The 18,621-nt window shown below is 34.0% G+C and overlaps 1 protein-coding gene across 3 annotated transcripts in view; it reads left to right on the top strand.

The window, feature by feature from the left end:
- Window positions 1-7,102: 7,102 nt before the first annotated feature.
- LOC131044117 (uncharacterized) overlaps window positions 7,103-18,621 on the top strand; it is a 341,446-nt gene continuing 329,927 nt past the window's right edge. For 2 of the 3 annotated variants that reach the window (XM_057977370.2, XM_057977371.2), the window contains exons 1-2: window positions 7,103-7,345; window positions 7,527-7,623. In XM_057977370.2, the coding sequence (XP_057833353.2) occupies window positions 7,299-7,345; window positions 7,527-7,623 (144 nt within the window). In that variant the 5' untranslated portion in view covers window positions 7,103-7,298. The remainder of the gene's footprint in view (window positions 7,346-7,526; window positions 7,624-18,621) is intronic. The other variant, XM_057977369.2, reaches the window with a different exon arrangement.

Raw genomic sequence — 18,621 nt, 5'->3', positions numbered from 1 at the left:
TGCACCATCAACAAGTCGATTGGGCATATTCATAGGAATATTCCTACACAATACAGGCCTAGTGTCCCTCTTGTGTCACCTCTATTATTTCTATGGATTGCATCAATTGACATCAGGAAGGTATGGTTTCATATTTTTAATTAAAAAATCAATCTATTTTTTGGTGTTATAAAATAAAGTTTATTTTTAAAATCCTTGCCAAAGTGATTTTCTTCCAGCCCTTGGACACATTAATAATGCCAAACACTAAGTTTTTTGGGTGTGGGGTAGGAACTCTTCACTTGGGCGCCTTTGCAACTTGTCATTACCGTCATAGCGATGTTTTTTTTTTCTACCATCTCAACCCCTGGTCATGTGGGGAATTGAGTGTTGTGGCCCTAGGGGCTTATTTTTTCGTCCTTTATAGCCCAAATTGAGCAATTTTTTCAAACATGCATATCTTTGTGCCATAGAGTATTTTTTACGAACAAGATATTGCCAAAAAGCTGGTTTTGTCCTCTTCGTAGTGGTATAGGATATTTTGCCAAACTCTACTATTGGTGATTTATATTGCATACAAAAGTGATTTTTCTCTTTTTGGACTCTTGAGCTCATAAATTTTTGTCATATTATTTAAATTTTGTGACTTCAACAACATTTGAAAGGTGATTAAGAGCTCTACTAGTCTATCCATGTAGTTTTTCTAGATTCAACCCCGAGTATTATTTATTCAATTTTTGCAATTTTTTCACATTCACTGATTACTTGGGCATATTGTCTATTGGAGAAGTTATATTTGTGGGAGGGCTTCATTTTTAGTTGTTTTTCAGGTTTGGGAGGGTTTAGGTCAATTTGTATGATATATTTGTATACTTTTCTCTCTTTGTGCTTGTGGTCCCAATGACTGAATTTGGGTTTGATTTTCTTACTCCTCATAAATATCATACATGGAAGGTTAAATGAAAATATTTCTTTGGTCTAAGGGTTTGAGGTATACATTGAATGAAAATCAACCTACATTTACCAAGGAAGTTGAGAGATTTTTACATAAGAAATAATGTGATGAGGCTATAGGCTTGATTACTATGCATATTTTTGATAGCTCATTCTTCCACATTGAGGAGTGTACTACTCATAAATAGGTATGGGATAAGTATAAGGATTTGTTTTGCTTAGTTAGTGAGGCACACGCTACACAATTGGAAACATAATTGGCATCTCTTTCTACCGATATTTTCACTACCATTAAAGATTATTTAGTTAAGTTCAAATCATTAAGATATCAATTGGCTAGTTGTGTGAAAGATAAAATTGATAAGGAATCCATATTTTTTTATTTTGTCTAGGGTAAAACATTCATTTTCATACTTCTCTACTTCCTTTTACTCTACAATGGATTGATTAGGGAAATGATTTGTTATGCCTTCTTTTGAGGCATTTTATGATAGATTAACTAGAGATCAAGCAAAAATCAATCAACTTGATGTAATTCCAAAGAATTAGACATTAATTACACAATCATCTAAGGGTAAATAAAATAAGAAGAACAAACCTAAGAAAAAATATAACAAACCTCCCCGTTCTTCTAAAGTGGAAATTCATGAGAAGGAGAAGACCAAATGTGGCTATTCTAATGAACTTGGGAATGGTAAACAACAATGGTATAGGAACCAATTAGACAAAATGTATCGGTTTCTTAAAGAAAATAATATTGCTTTTCCATCTTCCAGTTCACCTACTACTTCTTCTTCTTCTCGACCTTAATCTTCTACACACTCTAGTTCGACATGTCCCTCAATGGGGATAACAAGATGAAAGATCACTCGTGTTGGCCAGTCAATTGAATGGATACTTGACTTTGGTCCTTTGAATCAATGACATGATCACTAACCACCTCTTGTCTCTTAGGCCCTCATGGACAACTAATATCTTGTTTGAAAATAGTGGCTATCTTGAGGTTTATGCTAAGGGGGATGTCCATATGGGTAATGGAAGTTTTGATTATGTTATTTTCATTCTAGATATTTACCATAATCTTCTTTTAGTTAATTAGATTGCACAAAGTGGTAAGTCCATTGATTTTGACTCTATATTCAATGTTCATTCATGATTTGAATATAAAATAACTTGCGGCAATGGGGAGAGCTAATCATGATGCCCAACTCTACACTTTTTGCTATTTTGTTCCTAATGGTGAGAGTTATAAGGTAGCATATCCTAAAATTGGTATGGGTACTAACATAGATATTATTTTTGTGAATCTCATTGTTCATTAGCCCATTAATGAGGCTCCACCACCTCTTACTTATTTTGACTTCAAAGGTGAGTTGGTTTTTAGATCTTCAATTGAGCAAGATATCTTTTGTTTGTAGGATGGTTTCATGAAAAGCATTATAAATTTGTTTTTTCATTCCTCTTTTGAATAATTGGAGGACATGTTTGAGGGGGTTTCTCTCCTATATGATGATACATATTATTTGGAGATTTCTCTTGAGTTTCCACATCCTTTTTCTTCCTCCTTGATTGGGATAAAACTTGATTTTGTTGAGACATTCTTGGAGGTCCTTGATCAATTTTCAGAGATTTAGTTTTTGAGATTCTCCCCCCCTTTCAGTTGGTCCTAGAATGGCTTCTTCATCTACCAACAAAATTCTTTCTTTTCAAGAGGAGACCTGTTGTTTGTAGGTTTTGGGTTCACTTTTGTCTTCAAACTTTCTTATGGGTATTGACGAGACCTTCATACATCACTCATTCTATCACTCAAATGAACTGCATTTTCATTCCCTCTTTTGTAGAGGGTTTTTTTCCCAAGTGTTTTTTCTACTTTTCTTTGTTTATGAGAGGTCATTTGTACATGGTTACCTAACATAACCTAGTAGGTTGGACCTATCCTTGCATATTTCCATGTTGAATCATTTGCATAATAATTAATTATCCCTAAGCTACACTTATGGGAGGGAGGTGTTAGAGTGAGTAATGTCTTTTGTGTAGTAAAGGTCATGTACCTTGTAAAATCCTAATGAAAACTTAGTCACATGTTAACCTATGTCCTAGGTCTCTTTTATAGAATTTATTCACAATGGGGTCATGTTCATCTCATTTAATATTAGTTACTTAGGCATCTAATGTTTCAATTGAGGTAGTTTCTCATGCTACATCACACCTTGCTTGTATAAGAAAGGCTCTTTTACATATGTAGCATATCCCCAATGATCATCATTTGACTGTATCTCACTTCTCAATATTCAAGCAAGCTCATTATCTCACATAATCTCTTATAGAAGGCATCTTTGCTTTTATAGGTGATCCTACAGTTTGTAGCCCCTACATTTAATATTTATTAGAATCAAACAATGTTAATTAGTAATGCTTGCAATAGGAAAAGTTGCATAAGTCAAGTATGTCCTACATTCTTGCTTGTTTTAAAGTTGTCATATCGTTAAAGTGGTTAAAGGTAGGCCTTCCGTTATTCAATTCTATGGTAAACACTAAGTCTTCCTAGTAGAGGGTGACTCAAATGCATTTGAAAACTTTTTGTGTATTACATGCTTGAATCCAAAATGGTGTAATCATTTATCTTAAAGGTCTATAAATATCTCATTGATTATCATTACTTATTTCAGAGGAACTTGGTTGGATTTTGGCGGGGAAACTCATGAAGCATGACTTCTCCATATTAAACCAGTGGAAATTCTTCATGTTTGTCAAGTTATGTTTGGTTAATAGGTAAGGGATCATTGGAACTTGCTTAATTTTCTTTGTAAAAATATTATGTGCTTCAATCTATATTTGGAAATGATTGTTTTAGATATAACTTGCACTTGATTTTATGAAGGTTGTTTCCTATTGTATTTTTAATTGCAAATGAACTACTTTATCTTTACTTGTCTAAATGTTGATGAGTAATATATACATATATTATGGTGGTTACTCTTTATTGCATGATATTTCCTTTCCTTATATAATTTCATCACTCTTGCCTTCACACTGAGCTTATATCGATAAGTGTTTGAGTTATTTTTATTTTATTTATAGAAGAGGCTTGGAAGTTAATGGTTATCTTTTAATTGAGATATTTTCATTTCTTGTCCCTTCTCTTTCCCACTTTTACTTTTTTTCTTCTATCTTCTTATCTTTTTATTTATTTATATCCCAATAATAGAATAAGGCTTGTTTAGATGTAGATGATGTAGATTAGGTAAAAGATCATGCTTAATTACTATATATCTCTGTGGGAGCATTCAACATTATTTTCTAGTTCAAGGCATTTCATTTTGTGAATGAATCTCTTTTAGTAAGGGACATAACTAGGAAACATGTAGTCAACATAGAAATATTAATCTATCATTGTAGCTTATTGTGAAAGAGTAGGACATTAGACTTTACTTTATCTTAACATAGCTAAGATTTGGTAATGTTGAACCTTGGGGAGATTTTATTATACTATTTCCCTGAGAGGGGGTATATGTTTGTTTCCTTTTACATTGGTGTGTTCTTTGCATGACTACCCAATTGGTGCTAGAGGATGTCCCATATTTATCATATCATTTGACGAGTCAATAAAATGACTCTAGAAGAAGAGCTAATTTTATTGATTAATATTTTTATGTTACCTTTGTTTATATTGGCTATTTCCTAGCTTGGAAACTATATTGTTGACATTCTTAGTGATGTCCATGATGTTTCCTGAGATTTTAATTGACTTCTTCCAAGGTATACCCCTATATTAGACGGACCACATAAAAATATATTAGAATATCTAAAGATCATTTAGTTTGATTAGGTATTACACACGAGGATGTTGCTTACAAGTTATTTGTTTTCACATTGTAGGATGGGATTTTATTGGTACCTCACCCTCACCCTTAATTATATTCACTCATGGATGGAGAAAAAAATATTTTGACATAGCGATTCACAAGGCTCATCCATTCTAGGCTACCTTTTAAATTGTCTCTAAGAACCGAATAAATTCCTATTTTAGTCTATTCAAGGTTTTGACCCTAGATTTTATAAAATTCTTAGTAGAATTTTTTTTCCTAATGTTCCTATTGATGACACCAATTGAGCTTTTTATTTTGGTGCATTGGATCCAAATGACCACAATTATTATAAAGAATACAATGAGAGTGTAAACTCTTACTCACACCTTTAAACAATTTATAATTATGGTCCGACAACTCACACCATAGAGGTCCATTTGATATTTTTTCTTATATCCCATCTAATGAGCCTTGACGATATTCCTTGTACAACTTAGTTCTAGTTGATCCTTATTTACTCACATTGACTCATCCTCTCTTGTTACCCACCCCCTCTTCGAATGTTGTGGATGATTTCTATCGAGTTTCAAGTTTCTATTAGCCACATGTAGCTTCTATAGCTCTTGAACCAAGCTTTTAAGAGGTGTGTATCATTCATGTCACTTGAGTTGTTGTTTTACAAAGTATCATGGATTATTATTCCTTAGAATTCAATCAAGTCAATGATACATGAGTAGTATAATTTCCCCCACAACATGTTGATATTAGGGAATCCATTATTGATTTAATTTTAGAGTATGATGTCAACCTCGGTGTTCACATTAATTTCTTACATATGAGGAGGTCCAAGCATACATGCATGAGGATGAAAGTGTCACCTATCATGACCTAGCCTTTAAATGCATACCAAATATTTGATAATGAGCAATAATATAGTTTAAAACCACTCCCTCTCAAGTATCTTGTTTTTAATTAAAGGGATAATTTTAATAAAAAATTTAATTATGTCGAGAATATACATGTACAAGCTTTTCAATTTGAAGATACACCAACATAGGTAAACTCACTTACATGTCACTTAAACTTGGGTATAAAAAATAGTAATTATTTTTATCCAAGTAATGCTAGTGAGAATCAAAGGATTAATTTTAATATGCTTCTATCTAATGACGATGATTAGCCAAACACTCTTTTTGTCTTTAATTTTCCATGTCATGTGAAGGATCCTTAAGAGTTTAATGAATCATGGTTTGGGGCTAATTTGATCCAAGTCATCTTTGGTGAAGAATCCCAATTTGATGATTTAGTGAAGTTACTTTTCATTGAAAAGTAACACGTAGACGAGGATGATTTAGATAGATATGTTCTATCGGGTGCCATTATACAAAAAGAAGATAATTCCCTCCCTTCTATAAACCATGTTTATTTGATTTTAATTATGTCGATTTGGGAAGTAAAACTTGCATTTAAACTAATCGTGATAATAATGAATCAATAATTTGTTTATTTGATTTTTACAAAGTGTTACAAAATAACAACTATCTGTAGTGATACCTACAATATTGATATAAGTTGATGATGTAATGTTGAAACTCCATGGTTATTCAAATGATAATGCTATAACGATTGAAGGGATGTTCCTAGACTGAATTAGGGTTTTCCCTTAGATACAACACCCCAACACACAAGTTAATGAATTTCTCACTCTAATTGACACATTGATTATTAGGATGGAAGTCATAAGGTTCCAATTTCAAATTTGAAATTTCTCTAATTGACACATTGATCATTTGGATGGAAGCCATAAGATTCCAATTTCAAATTTGAAATTGAAAGTTCATGAGATCATTTTTCAAATTGTAGAAGTGAATCTAGTTCACTTTCACACCCTTATATCTAACCTAAGAACATGAATGAAATTTTCAAGATTCAAAATTAATCTATAAAAATACATTGAAATGAAATTAGATTAGTTCAAATCCTTTGCCAACTTTCACATTGAAACTTATCATTTATTCATTAATTATTATTCTAAGAATAAATAAATCAAAATAAGTGAAAAATAATGAAAAAAGATATATTATACTTTAAGATTAAAAAACCAAAAAACCACAATTATCATCTAAATACTTCGAAAGCAGAACAAATAAATCAAAACAAGTGAAAAAGAATGAAAAAAAGGTACAATATATTTTAAATAATAAAAAAACCACATTTATCACCTAATACTTTGAAAGATGAAGTCTAATTAAAATAACGGTAAAAAGTGGGAAAAGAAAGATGGTTTTAAAATTCGAGTTTGCACACATCATCTTAGACAATCAGATATTAACTTAATTGTTTGCTTTTTCGCAAAATATATATTTGTATTACTAGTGCGGTTCGCTTGGCAAGGCGGGAAGAAATACATTTTGTCGACTGATATAATCGAAACCCTTTTATCATTTCAGATACACTGAGGCAAAAATGCACTCATTTGTTGTTCGTCTGTAAAATACATTTTGTCGACTGATGTAATTGAAACCCTTCCATCATTTCAGATGCATTGAGGCAAAAATGGACTCGTTTGTTGTTCGTCTGGAAAAAAACAAATCAACTAAAAGGTAGAGCTACTTGTATATATAGTTTAAGAGCGAAATGCTCTGAAATTTCAATTCTGAAGCTCTATATAATTAGTGCATTTAAAATTTTGAATGGTTTATATGGTACAATTCTGAAGCTCTATATAATTTTGAATGGTTTATATGGTACAAATTTGATGTTCATTCGCTTACGATTGTCAAGGCGGATATGGGAAAGAGATATTTGGGAAATCGAGGGGAAGTTTTCGTCAACGTACAGGCATCGAATTGTTCGTCGGCTGCTGAAGTCTTATTCAGAGGTACATTTTGTTTCCTGCTCATAATCATCTTTTTAGAAGAACATAGATGTGAAAATACTTCATTGAGTTTGGTTTAGTAACATTAAGTGAACGCAAGAAGAGAAAATTTGATTTCACCTATTGCCATTTCTATGTCAAACACGACAAGGTGCCCTCCGTTTAAATTTCTCTAATTGATGGACAGCCAAGTCTAATGTAAAATGAGATATAAACCCAGGTTTGGCCTTGAATGTCCTCGCCTGTTCTTTACATTACAAAGTTACCACATGCGCATGGATTATGAGCTGCTTTGTTGGAGATAGAAGAATTCGAATCCTTGCCTTGAATATCTCATTACAACTTTATAAGCTATTGGACTATGCATAATTGAGATACTGAAAATGATTCTACATAACAATGCATTGTGGAAACACTGAATGCATTAAAGAGAAATAGCTAAAGACCTCGAGAATGAATCATTCACAAGCTTTGAGGATGGGGTAAGCGGGTTTGATTTAAGGGGAAACTCCTTGCATAAGTGCGCTCGAGGCAACCTATTGGGATGGGTAACACTCTGAGGAGTCCTGGTGATTCACAAATGGGTTTTGTGAACCACCACTAATGAAAGATGGGTCACGAAGTTCAAATCAATATTAACTTAGAGCCTCCAAGATTATATTACATAAGATGATTCTAAGCAACAATCTCTTTTGCTTTGAGTTTCTCTACAGATATTTTATACAATTTTTTTCTATTTTCAAAAGATAGTCTTTTGACAGAGACTAATTGTATCCCTAACTTTGAACTGATGCTCTTTCCTATGTTGGTCATGGTATTCCTTGTGCATGTCATGAGATCCTTTTAGCTACTCCTGCCCCTTGAGGCAAAATTGCCTTTCGTTGTTAATGAAATCTTCAGTATTTTTTGCTTCCAAATATGTATCTTCTTTATTGTCATCTTGCTGTCCATAAACAATATTCAATTGAGGAGGTAAATAAACGAAACACATCTCAGATAGAGGCTTATGTAGAATTGTGCACCACCTATTGTAGAAATGGCAAATGTATGCCAGTTGCTCATTGCGAATGTTTGGACGCTTCTTATTATATCTTCTCAAGGGCTACAAATGTTTTGTAGACTATTTTGGATTGACCATCATTTGTGGATGGAAAGTAGTGGAACTCTTCAACTTGCTATCCATCTTTTCCCACCATGCAGTCACACAACTTACCTAAGATTCATAAGTTTCTATTTTAAATGGTTGGTTAGGCAATACAAAGTTTATGATGATCACCTTTGCATTGGCGAGCATGTTTGTTGTCTCTTGTCCACTAATGCTATTATTACATGAAATGATTGTGAACATTTTGCTGGGCCAGTTTACTATCACAATCGAGTAGTCATTCCTGTGCTTGGTCATGGGTACCGAACCCATGAAACCCATGGGATGCTCTCATACGGTCTACTTGGTATTAATGATGTCATGTACAATTCAAGATTTCTTACTGATAGATGTCTGTGTTACATGGTATGCATTCAGAAATTAACTTCGTCACTTGTTCTTGAATCTTTGTACAATACACATAATGTTGCAATATTGCTACTCTTTATTTCACTCTAAAATCGTCCATTAGTTTTGAAGTGTGCTTTTGTTTTTTCATAAGTTAAATCCTTTCTGTTTTAGGCACAAAATCTATCTAATTTCTAGAGTTCCCATTCTTAAGGTTGTAAGCAGTTTTTCTTTCAGTCTTGGTCTTTGTTGCCTTGCACATGCCGATATGTTTCCCCAAATTTTGTATCTTTGACTCATCTTGTCCACGCACCTTATGTGTGAATGGTTCAATCTTGTCCATGGGACATTTGTGATGTGCCTTGACCGTCCTGGGGACGGCTGGACATCCCCGATGTGAAGCCCCTATTTTAAAAAAAACCACTCCTAGCATTAAAAAAACATTTAAAATTTTTTCTAAGTGCCCCCCCATGCCCCAGCTTATCCCTAAAGGGGAATAGAGCTTCATTTTGTTTCATTTCAAGATTTGTTTGTGAAAAAAAAAGAGGAGCAGCACGGTTTGAAGGGAGAACTTCATATGAGCAGGGATAGAAGGAGCCAGTTGCAAAAGAGATTCAATCTAGGGCAGTGGGACTTCAACTTCTTCAAAGAGGTAAGCCATTTATCCTTCTATTTTATTTTTTTCAATGTTTGAAGCATGGAATGCCTGATTTTATTTTATTTTTTATTTTTTTCAGTTTAAAGTTGCATTAAATCTCAAAAAAACATGAGCAGCAGTGAGAATGGTATAGTAGTGACAATAAAGTGGAAGAAATTGAAGCAAATACAAGTGCAAGTGTTTATAGTGGTAGTGGACAACAATTAAATGCATTTAAGTGCCTTTCAAAAACTTTGGAAAAATATGCAAAGGGCCCTTTTAGCAAAAACACCTCTTCTCCAACTTGTTACAACTGTGGATTAAAAAGAAAAAACTTCAGGGAGGAGTAGAGTGTGGTTTTGTCACATTTGCAAGACAAACTTTAGGGGCAGCCACAAAAAGGTACAGACTCATTTTTTGGGTGTTACAGTCCATGAAATTAAAGTTAGCCCAAAAATAAAAGATCATGAGAAGATAGAATGCAATAGATTGCAAATGGAGGTAGAAATGAGGGCTCAAGGTGTGACAATGCTGACACATTCTTTTGCAAGTGCACAATCATCTATGCTTATGCAATCCATGGTTGGTAGTAGTGAAGTTGTCACAAGAGGAAAGAGGAAGATTAGGGGTGGTGAGAAGGTATGTTTAATGTGCAATCATGAGATGCTATAGAGTCTTCCATTGTCAAAATCTTTTTTGCTCATGTCATCCCATTTCATGTGGCTTGGTCTTCTTATTTCAAACAAATGATCAAAGATGTAGCCTCTATGGGTCCGTTGTTCATACCCCTCGGAGATCATATGCTACTCACTACCCTCCTAGGCAAAGACTATTCCAAGGTTAATTTGCTAATGGAGGATATGAGGCAAACATGTATCATGACAAGTTGCTCTATTGTGATGGATGGGTGGACTGATATTAGACATTGGCCACTCATCAATATTATTGTCACATGCCTTGCTAGTTCTTATTTTCTCAGAGTTCGAAAGAATCCAAACTTAAACAAAACATAAACGCAAAGATAATCTAATCATATGAACAATAGTCATTTAATATTTATCTAATTAGAGCCTCAAAGTAGGCAGGGAATTACTTTCAAATTTATTAAAATTGAGTCACAAAACAATGTTACACATTCACCAGCATAGATGTATATTTGGTGATGTTCTACTATCATTGGGAAAATGTGAGTCTATACAATGCACCTGGATTTTGTAGATTCTGAAGGCCTTAATTACAGATGGTCTTATGAGATATTGATTGTTGCTTGCTTATAGGTGTCACAGACACACTGACAAGCAAGGTAATCATGTTGGGCCTTTTTCCCCTTGAACTCCTATTGGCAGATGAGAGTGATGTAAATTTGGGCAGATTACTTCACCAGGAGAGGATTTCGTATTCATTGTTTATGGTGCCTTGGATTGGTGTTGGGGTTCTTCAATCTTTCATATCACCAATCGACCTCTTCTCCATGTGTTCTTTCCACTCTATCTCCTTGCTCCTGCGAACTCTTCTAAGACTTCCTTGCAATTTCTTTATCTGTGCTTCCGCTATTGTCAATTGTGACGCTAACAATATTCAGAGTTAATGATTCACAATCGTAAGGCTTGATGAATTGAATAACAAGTATGGGGTTAGCGTCCCACCTTGCTTGAGACCTGAGATGATCGTCCCAGTCTACATCGTGCACATAGGCAAATCCAAATAACCAAGCATAGACTCCACCCACGCCAAACTCACCTTAAATAGGTTTGTGTGCCATAGTAAGGGAGCCAACCTCAAAACGGTGAACAAAAACAACATACCAATCGCCAAACAGAAACGACTTAGGGAAATTTAATAATAATATTTATTATAAATTTCCCAATTTATTTAATTACTTAAAGCAAGATTAAAATAAACAAAAAGATTGATATTGGGTGTTATAAAACACCACGTGTGAGGCCATCTAGGCCCTCAAAATGGGCTCATGATAGAGTCGTGGATTGTTCAAGGAAGCTTAAGTTGCTTAAGGATGCAAACTTCTAGTTTAGCCTTTTGAGAGATGCCATAGAGAAGGTTGGGCCCTAGAATGTTGTAGAGGCGATGACCGATTCAACATATGTGTGCAAATTGTTTGGTTTGATGGCGGAGGGTGCTTACAAGCACATCTTTTGGACCCATGCTGTGTTCGTGCATTGAACAATGTGTTGAAAGGCATAGGGTGAAATAGGTTGGGTGAAGCAAGTGGTGGACATTCAAATGATCATTTGCAACCACCACACCTCTCTTTCTTTAGGTTATTTTCAAAGGAGTTCCTCAAACCTGTTGAGACAAGATTATATTGGTTACTTCATTTTGTTAGAGAGGATGCTTGGGGTGCATGAGCCTCTGCAACTGATGATGTTGAATTTAGAGTGGAGTATATGGCCTAATTCAAGCTCTACTCAAGGAAAATCCATTAAACAAAAGATCCTTGATGACGATTGGTGGGCCACTTTGAGGTAAGACATTGCTGATTTTATTATTAAATTGTTGATTTAATTAAAAATTAAATATTAAATTGCTGATTTTCATATTAAATTTCTCATTCTAATATTTTAATTTCATTGTTAAATGTTCCAACTTCTGAAGTTTCTAACAGGTTAATTAATTCTTTTAATCTTTTTGTTTGCATTTTGCAAATATGTTTGCTCTTTCATCTCACCTATTGTAGATGTCATTAGGTATGCTGATATCGGCTCTCCTAGTCTTGGAAAGATATATGAGGTAGTTGATAAACATGCTAGGGAAGATAAAGCAAACAATTTTGGCTAAGGATGCTACTTGGGATTATATTAGCAACATATTAAGCATCATTGTGATGCGGAGGTGGAACACAATGAACACCCCACTTCATATGGAAGCCTTTGTTCTAAATTTCAAATGGTATGCATCAAGGGATAGAAGGTTGCCTCCATGTAATGATGAAGAGGTTTTAGATGGGCTAATGTAGGCCTTTGATAAGATGTATTCAGAGGAGTCGTCTTTAATACTTCACACCCAATTCCTTGACTTTGCAAATCTTTGTGGTCCAACATTCAACGGACCACGTGTGGTTGGATAGAGCTATATTAACTCAAATTGACCCTATTGGATGGTAGACATGGCACGAGAAGGATACACCATGATTGAAGATCAATGCCACTTGCCTCCTTGCACAGGTTGCCAATTCCTTTGTTGCAGATAGGAATTGGTCCACATATGGCTTTGTCCACTCCATCAAGAGGAATAGACTCAGCTCTAGATGAGCAGAGAAGCTAGTGGCCGTGCATAGTGCTCTTTGACTTTAGGATTGTTAGACTCCAGAGTATCGGAAGACTCCACACCAGAGAAATTGGTTGGGGTTTTGTTGGACGAGTTGGACCATCATGGTGGCAATGACTCAGAGGACTCTAGTTTTGATGCACTGTTGAGAGATGCAGATTAGGGACAACAATGTACTTTTTTCTTGTATTTTCATATTGAAATTGAAAGTGAAACTATAAGGTTTAATAATATATCTATATATATGTATGTATGTATGTATGCTTTATCCATGTTTTCAAAATTTAGGAACTCGGAAATGCGTCCCTTGTCCTGGGAACTCGGGGTACCTTGGTTTATTATAATTGTTTTGAGGTCTTATTAATTTTTTCAAAGTTTTCAAAGTTTGTTATGATAGTGTAGTTTCTATGATTAAACATTCGTTTGATATTAATAATAATTTAGAATGCAGTGTTGTTAGTAACATTTTACCATCCGCTCACATCATACAACAAGACTAGAGGTCTACTTGCATAACATTCAACTATTTTATTGTTAACTTAGCAATAGTTTATTAACTTCATACAAAACTTACCAAAGAATCATATAGTAGCAAAGCTTACATGCTACATTGCGTTCTTGCTATTTTAGACAAACTTTTCATTTGGACAATTAATGGGCTAAACGCTCTATTTTAGACGATTCATGTTGTAGACTCTATTCTATTTACTCTTTTTATCTCTATGCTTTGGAAATGCCTTTAAATTTCAAAAACTAGCTTTTGTTTCTTTTTTCAACATTTTTTAATGTTTTTTAAAATCCATTTTTCTTGTTTAAATCCCGATTTAAAAAAAAAAATCTTATACTTTTAGTTTGCCAATTTTTTCCCCAAAAGATTTTTGCTACTATGATTTTGGACGCTTTCTAGTCAAAGAGATTTGAAGGTCTATGAAAGGAAAAGGACATGGATCCTATTTAAGAGTTATTGTACGGATTTGAGGCCTCCAAATTATTGACAAGTACCAAAGGTTGTTAGAAGATTTAAAAGCTTATATTCCCTTCGATGAGTATTTGGGGCCACTTAGGTACCACCATCTTGACAAAAGAGACCTATATGATTACATAAGTAGGTCAAAAAAGGAAGAAGAGCTGATATTGGTTGTTGAAGATGTGTCAATAATTGCTGATGATGCCCAAGAAACATCCACTCAATTTTTAGGTAGGGAAGTAATTGAATCATGTAATCATGATTTGCAATATATGGATATGATTGGACCATGTGATGACCATGTGCACGAATCAGTTATGTTGCTGTGAAGAATGATTTGTTTGATTGATACTCGTGAGGAGGAATTACAAATTTTTCAAGAAAATTCCATGATGATACACACTGACTACATGAAGGTTGACCGGGAAACATTCAAACTCTTTGGTTTTAGGATCAATGAGCTTGTTGATGGCCTAGTTTGTAGTCATGAGAAGGAAACTTTTGACTTATACATAATGGGTCTAGGAGAGACAAATATGGACATTGAAGGACAATGGATGGATTTACCAAGTTGTCATCCTGCCACACATGAAGACAAAATGAAGATAGTCACCTTGAGGGATTTTATGCTAAATGAAGTAAAATATATGACGTGTAGTAAAGGACACCTAGATCACTTTACTCAAATATAGAATTGGCTTTGCACAAAGAAGTGGGATTCTGGTGTAACGTCCCCTACTAGGTTTAGACCTATTTTAACCTTAATTACTCCATCTCAACATACTTATGACTTAAACTATACTGATTAGGAGACAAAAACTATCTAACCTAAATTCAATCAGTGTTAACATAATCTTCTTCCTGATATTGAATTGATAATTCAATCAGATTTATAATCTCACATTTACTTATTCATTCAAATTACTATATATATATATTCTCAGATAGTATCACTATATGTTTTACTGCAGAATAGTTCTTTATAAAGTATTATTTAACTGATTGACCCTTATATATATATATATATATATATAATAAATAAATCAAATTATATGCCATCACTGCCATTTACTAAAACACTAATCATTATTCTACTTAATAGCTGTAGTAGCAGATCTGCCACTCTATGTGGAGTTAAGTATGAGTGCCTTATGAATCATAGACTGTATTAGTATTTTCCTTAAATATTACTATTAAATCCTCCATAACAAATATTATATATTAAGCACATCCCACGCATACTACCAAGAACAAAGATGCTACTGCCTGTAACTTAATAACAGTTCTGATCTGATCCAATCCATGGTCTTTATATATCTCTGTATATCCTACCACAAATCTCTTCTTATATTTTCAGATTTCTGTATATTTTTTATGTATGTGCTGTTCTATTTCCAGCATTAATCACACATATTATTCTCATGATAGATCTATTTTTTATATATTCCTTCCTCCCCCACCAATCAATTACGATTCACAACCTTTATATATACCTATATTTCATTATAAAGACATGCCTCTTCATTGAAGAGTTTTCCAAAGATAAGTCACATCTTATCAAAATAAGTTGACTTTTTAGTAATCGCACCTTTTAGTTATGCTTTGATTGGTTACTTAACAAATCATAATCTCATATTCTTAATGATCCCGCTGATCATTTAATAATTCTTAAACAGATCGATCATTATAATGTAACCGTCTGTCATATAGTTGACCCAATCGACCATCTTGATAATAAGTAACTTTGAATTGCTTTATCTTTGTTCTCAACAGACGTAAGTTTATTAAATCATATAATTAATGAATACATTTCTCAATCTGATCGCTGCTCATAGTCGGGTTGTTCTATTAATATCTTGCTCGCCTTGTATATCCTTCGATGCATTATATATTCTTTGGTTCTATGAAGTCGACCGTTGCCTTGGTATATTGATATATGTTTTCAAGGTACTTGAACATGCCTAGCATTGTCAACAGCATACATGGATCAACATGAATGGAGTCTACAGTTTCTTAATAAGATTGACGACGCTGCCATTGGCTGTCTGCATATTAAGGTTGAGATTGTTGTGCCCAGTTTTGCGTAATTTCCTTAATATGGGTCATTATTCCTTTTGTTTTGACCGTTGCTTGATATTTGTTCATTGGTAAGCGCTGCTCTGAGTCAAGTCCTGTTTGCATATTTCTCTATACCAGATCGTGATTATTTATATCACGTTTCTTTTTACATATTTATTGATGTTTAATAAATCACTTAGTAATATTCTCCACCACCTTGGTCACACATTGATGTAATATTATAAGATAAAAATACACTATAAGGTTCATCATGTTAATAATAAATATCAATTAATTAAAAAATAATATTTAATAATTTCAAATAATCTTTTGTTTGATAATTATCATATTAATAATAATTACTTTATTTAGGTATAACGATCAAGGAGGGGACATGACAGTGCGCCCTTCCCAAAATTGCTTGTCCTCAAGCAATTGACAATTTTCTCAAATTGAGTCATTTCCCAAGAAATATAGACTCGGAGCATACATGAAGTATACACACAATATATGTAAAGTAATGAGGCATGAGGCCTGAATGCATTTAGCACACATGAAGCATGAGGCATTAAGAGTATGTAAGACATGGATGGCATGAAGCAATACACACAAAGTCATTTATACATGGAAATCTTGAAGCATAGACAAAAGTAATACCTGTAGCAATAGTCACAAATACACGTAGGATATGAATCGTACACGTCACATGGAGGTGCACGACATGTATATGAAACACACAGAGAGTAAACAATCTATGTACAAACCTAATACATTACGCATACACATGAATACATAAGACGTCAGTCATACATACGAATACACATAAGGTGTAAACCCAAAGCATATAAGGCAAGAAGCATCTACATAAAACATGGAGTATACACATGAATATACACAAGGTGTCAAGCATAGTGAATACAATTAAGGCATGCAAACATACAAGTGAAATACATGTAACACATGAATCATGTAGTGCATAAGCAGGAGCTCACATAAGTTATGAAGCACATGAAGCATGCACATAAATTCTCTTAAGTCATGCAGCATATATGTGAGTGTATGTGGTTATGAGATAGACACTTATGTAGAACATGCATACACTAGATAGGAAGCAATTGCGTGTAAAGCCTACATGATATCCATACTTAGAGAATGCACATGAGGTCAGCATTCTGAAGACACATCAGTCCTGAAGTAACTATGAAGCATTTGAGAAAGGAATATAAAATGCACATGGAATAACACATTGAAAACATGTCAATCATGATGCGAAGCATTTTCTAGACATAAAGCATGTGTTAGGAAGGTGTGTGTGACACAGTCATGCTGAAAATGTGACAATCATGGAGCAATAATTATACATACAATACAAAAATACATGTACACGTATAAAACATACAATGGAGCAACCATATTGAAGACACAAAAAACACATATATATCCACAAATTATGAAGTGCATATACATTTAAGAGAAACATACATCAGGGACGTGAATACCCTTAAAGCATGAGGCAATTCACTTAAATACATATCAGTCATGTAGCACAAAACCATAAGTATATATACGAAGTATGAAATGTTAAATTTGTGCCCTAGTTCAGTAATCAGATTTCTAACATTTAATTATTTGTTAACATTAAGTAAACCATAATCAAGTAAATCCAAGAATGAAAACAAGAGAGCAAAAGACAAACACAAATACCCTGGGAAAACCTCCAAGGAGGAAAAACCCAGCACTAAAGACCCATAAGTCAAATTATGTATTCAATCTTAATTGCACCAATACAATACTTAACTTGATTCTCCAGATCTGATCCCTTTTAGTATATCAGATCTGCCCTTCTAAATACACCAAGTCTGCACCAAAATGCCTTATATCCTCTTGAACAAGTTCGCACAATCCTCTTCTATATTTTGCACCTTTAGTTGCAGAGCTATTTCGCTGATTGCATGAGAGATGAAGTGATTGAATTGAGTTTGCATTTTAACTTTATTTATATGAGCATTTAACCCATATACTCCAAGTCGGCCTTAATCATTTTGGCGCCAATTTGTTTATTGAGGCGTGATGCATATTTAATGTGGGGTGGAGATATGGGGCCGGTCTTGTCTTGGGGGCACATTACCCCTTTAAGATAGGACCCAGTCCTGTGTGGGTTTGGATGTTGCCTTAAGGCAATTCGAACCCATCTTACCTAGTTATAAACAACACTCCCTCTTAACTAGGGAAGAAGAGAATACATAATCTGAACCTTTAGAGTTCCATCTAGCACACAAGCATAGAATGGATCTAGCACACAAGCATAGAATTACATCTTCCACCTAGCACACAAACATAGGATGGTTCTAGCACACAAGCATAGAAAGTGTAATACACAAGTGGGTCTTTACATAATTACAATTTTCCATCTAGCACACAAGCATAGATTGGATACTTTTCATTCTTGCACACAAGCAAAGAATGATCAAAGCGTTGCAAATAGAGTCACTGAAATTGAAACTCCCTCTCAACCAGGGTTTCATTTTCCACAATACCAAGTCTGTCTCTGAAGTATTCGAA

The sequence above is a fragment of the Cryptomeria japonica genome, chromosome 4, assembly GCF_030272615.1.
Source record: "Cryptomeria japonica chromosome 4, Sugi_1.0, whole genome shotgun sequence".
Classification (NCBI taxonomy): domain Eukaryota; kingdom Viridiplantae; phylum Streptophyta; class Pinopsida; order Cupressales; family Cupressaceae; genus Cryptomeria; species Cryptomeria japonica.
The sequence above is the reverse complement of the archived record's forward strand: the minus strand, read 5'-3'. Positions and strand labels throughout refer to the sequence as shown.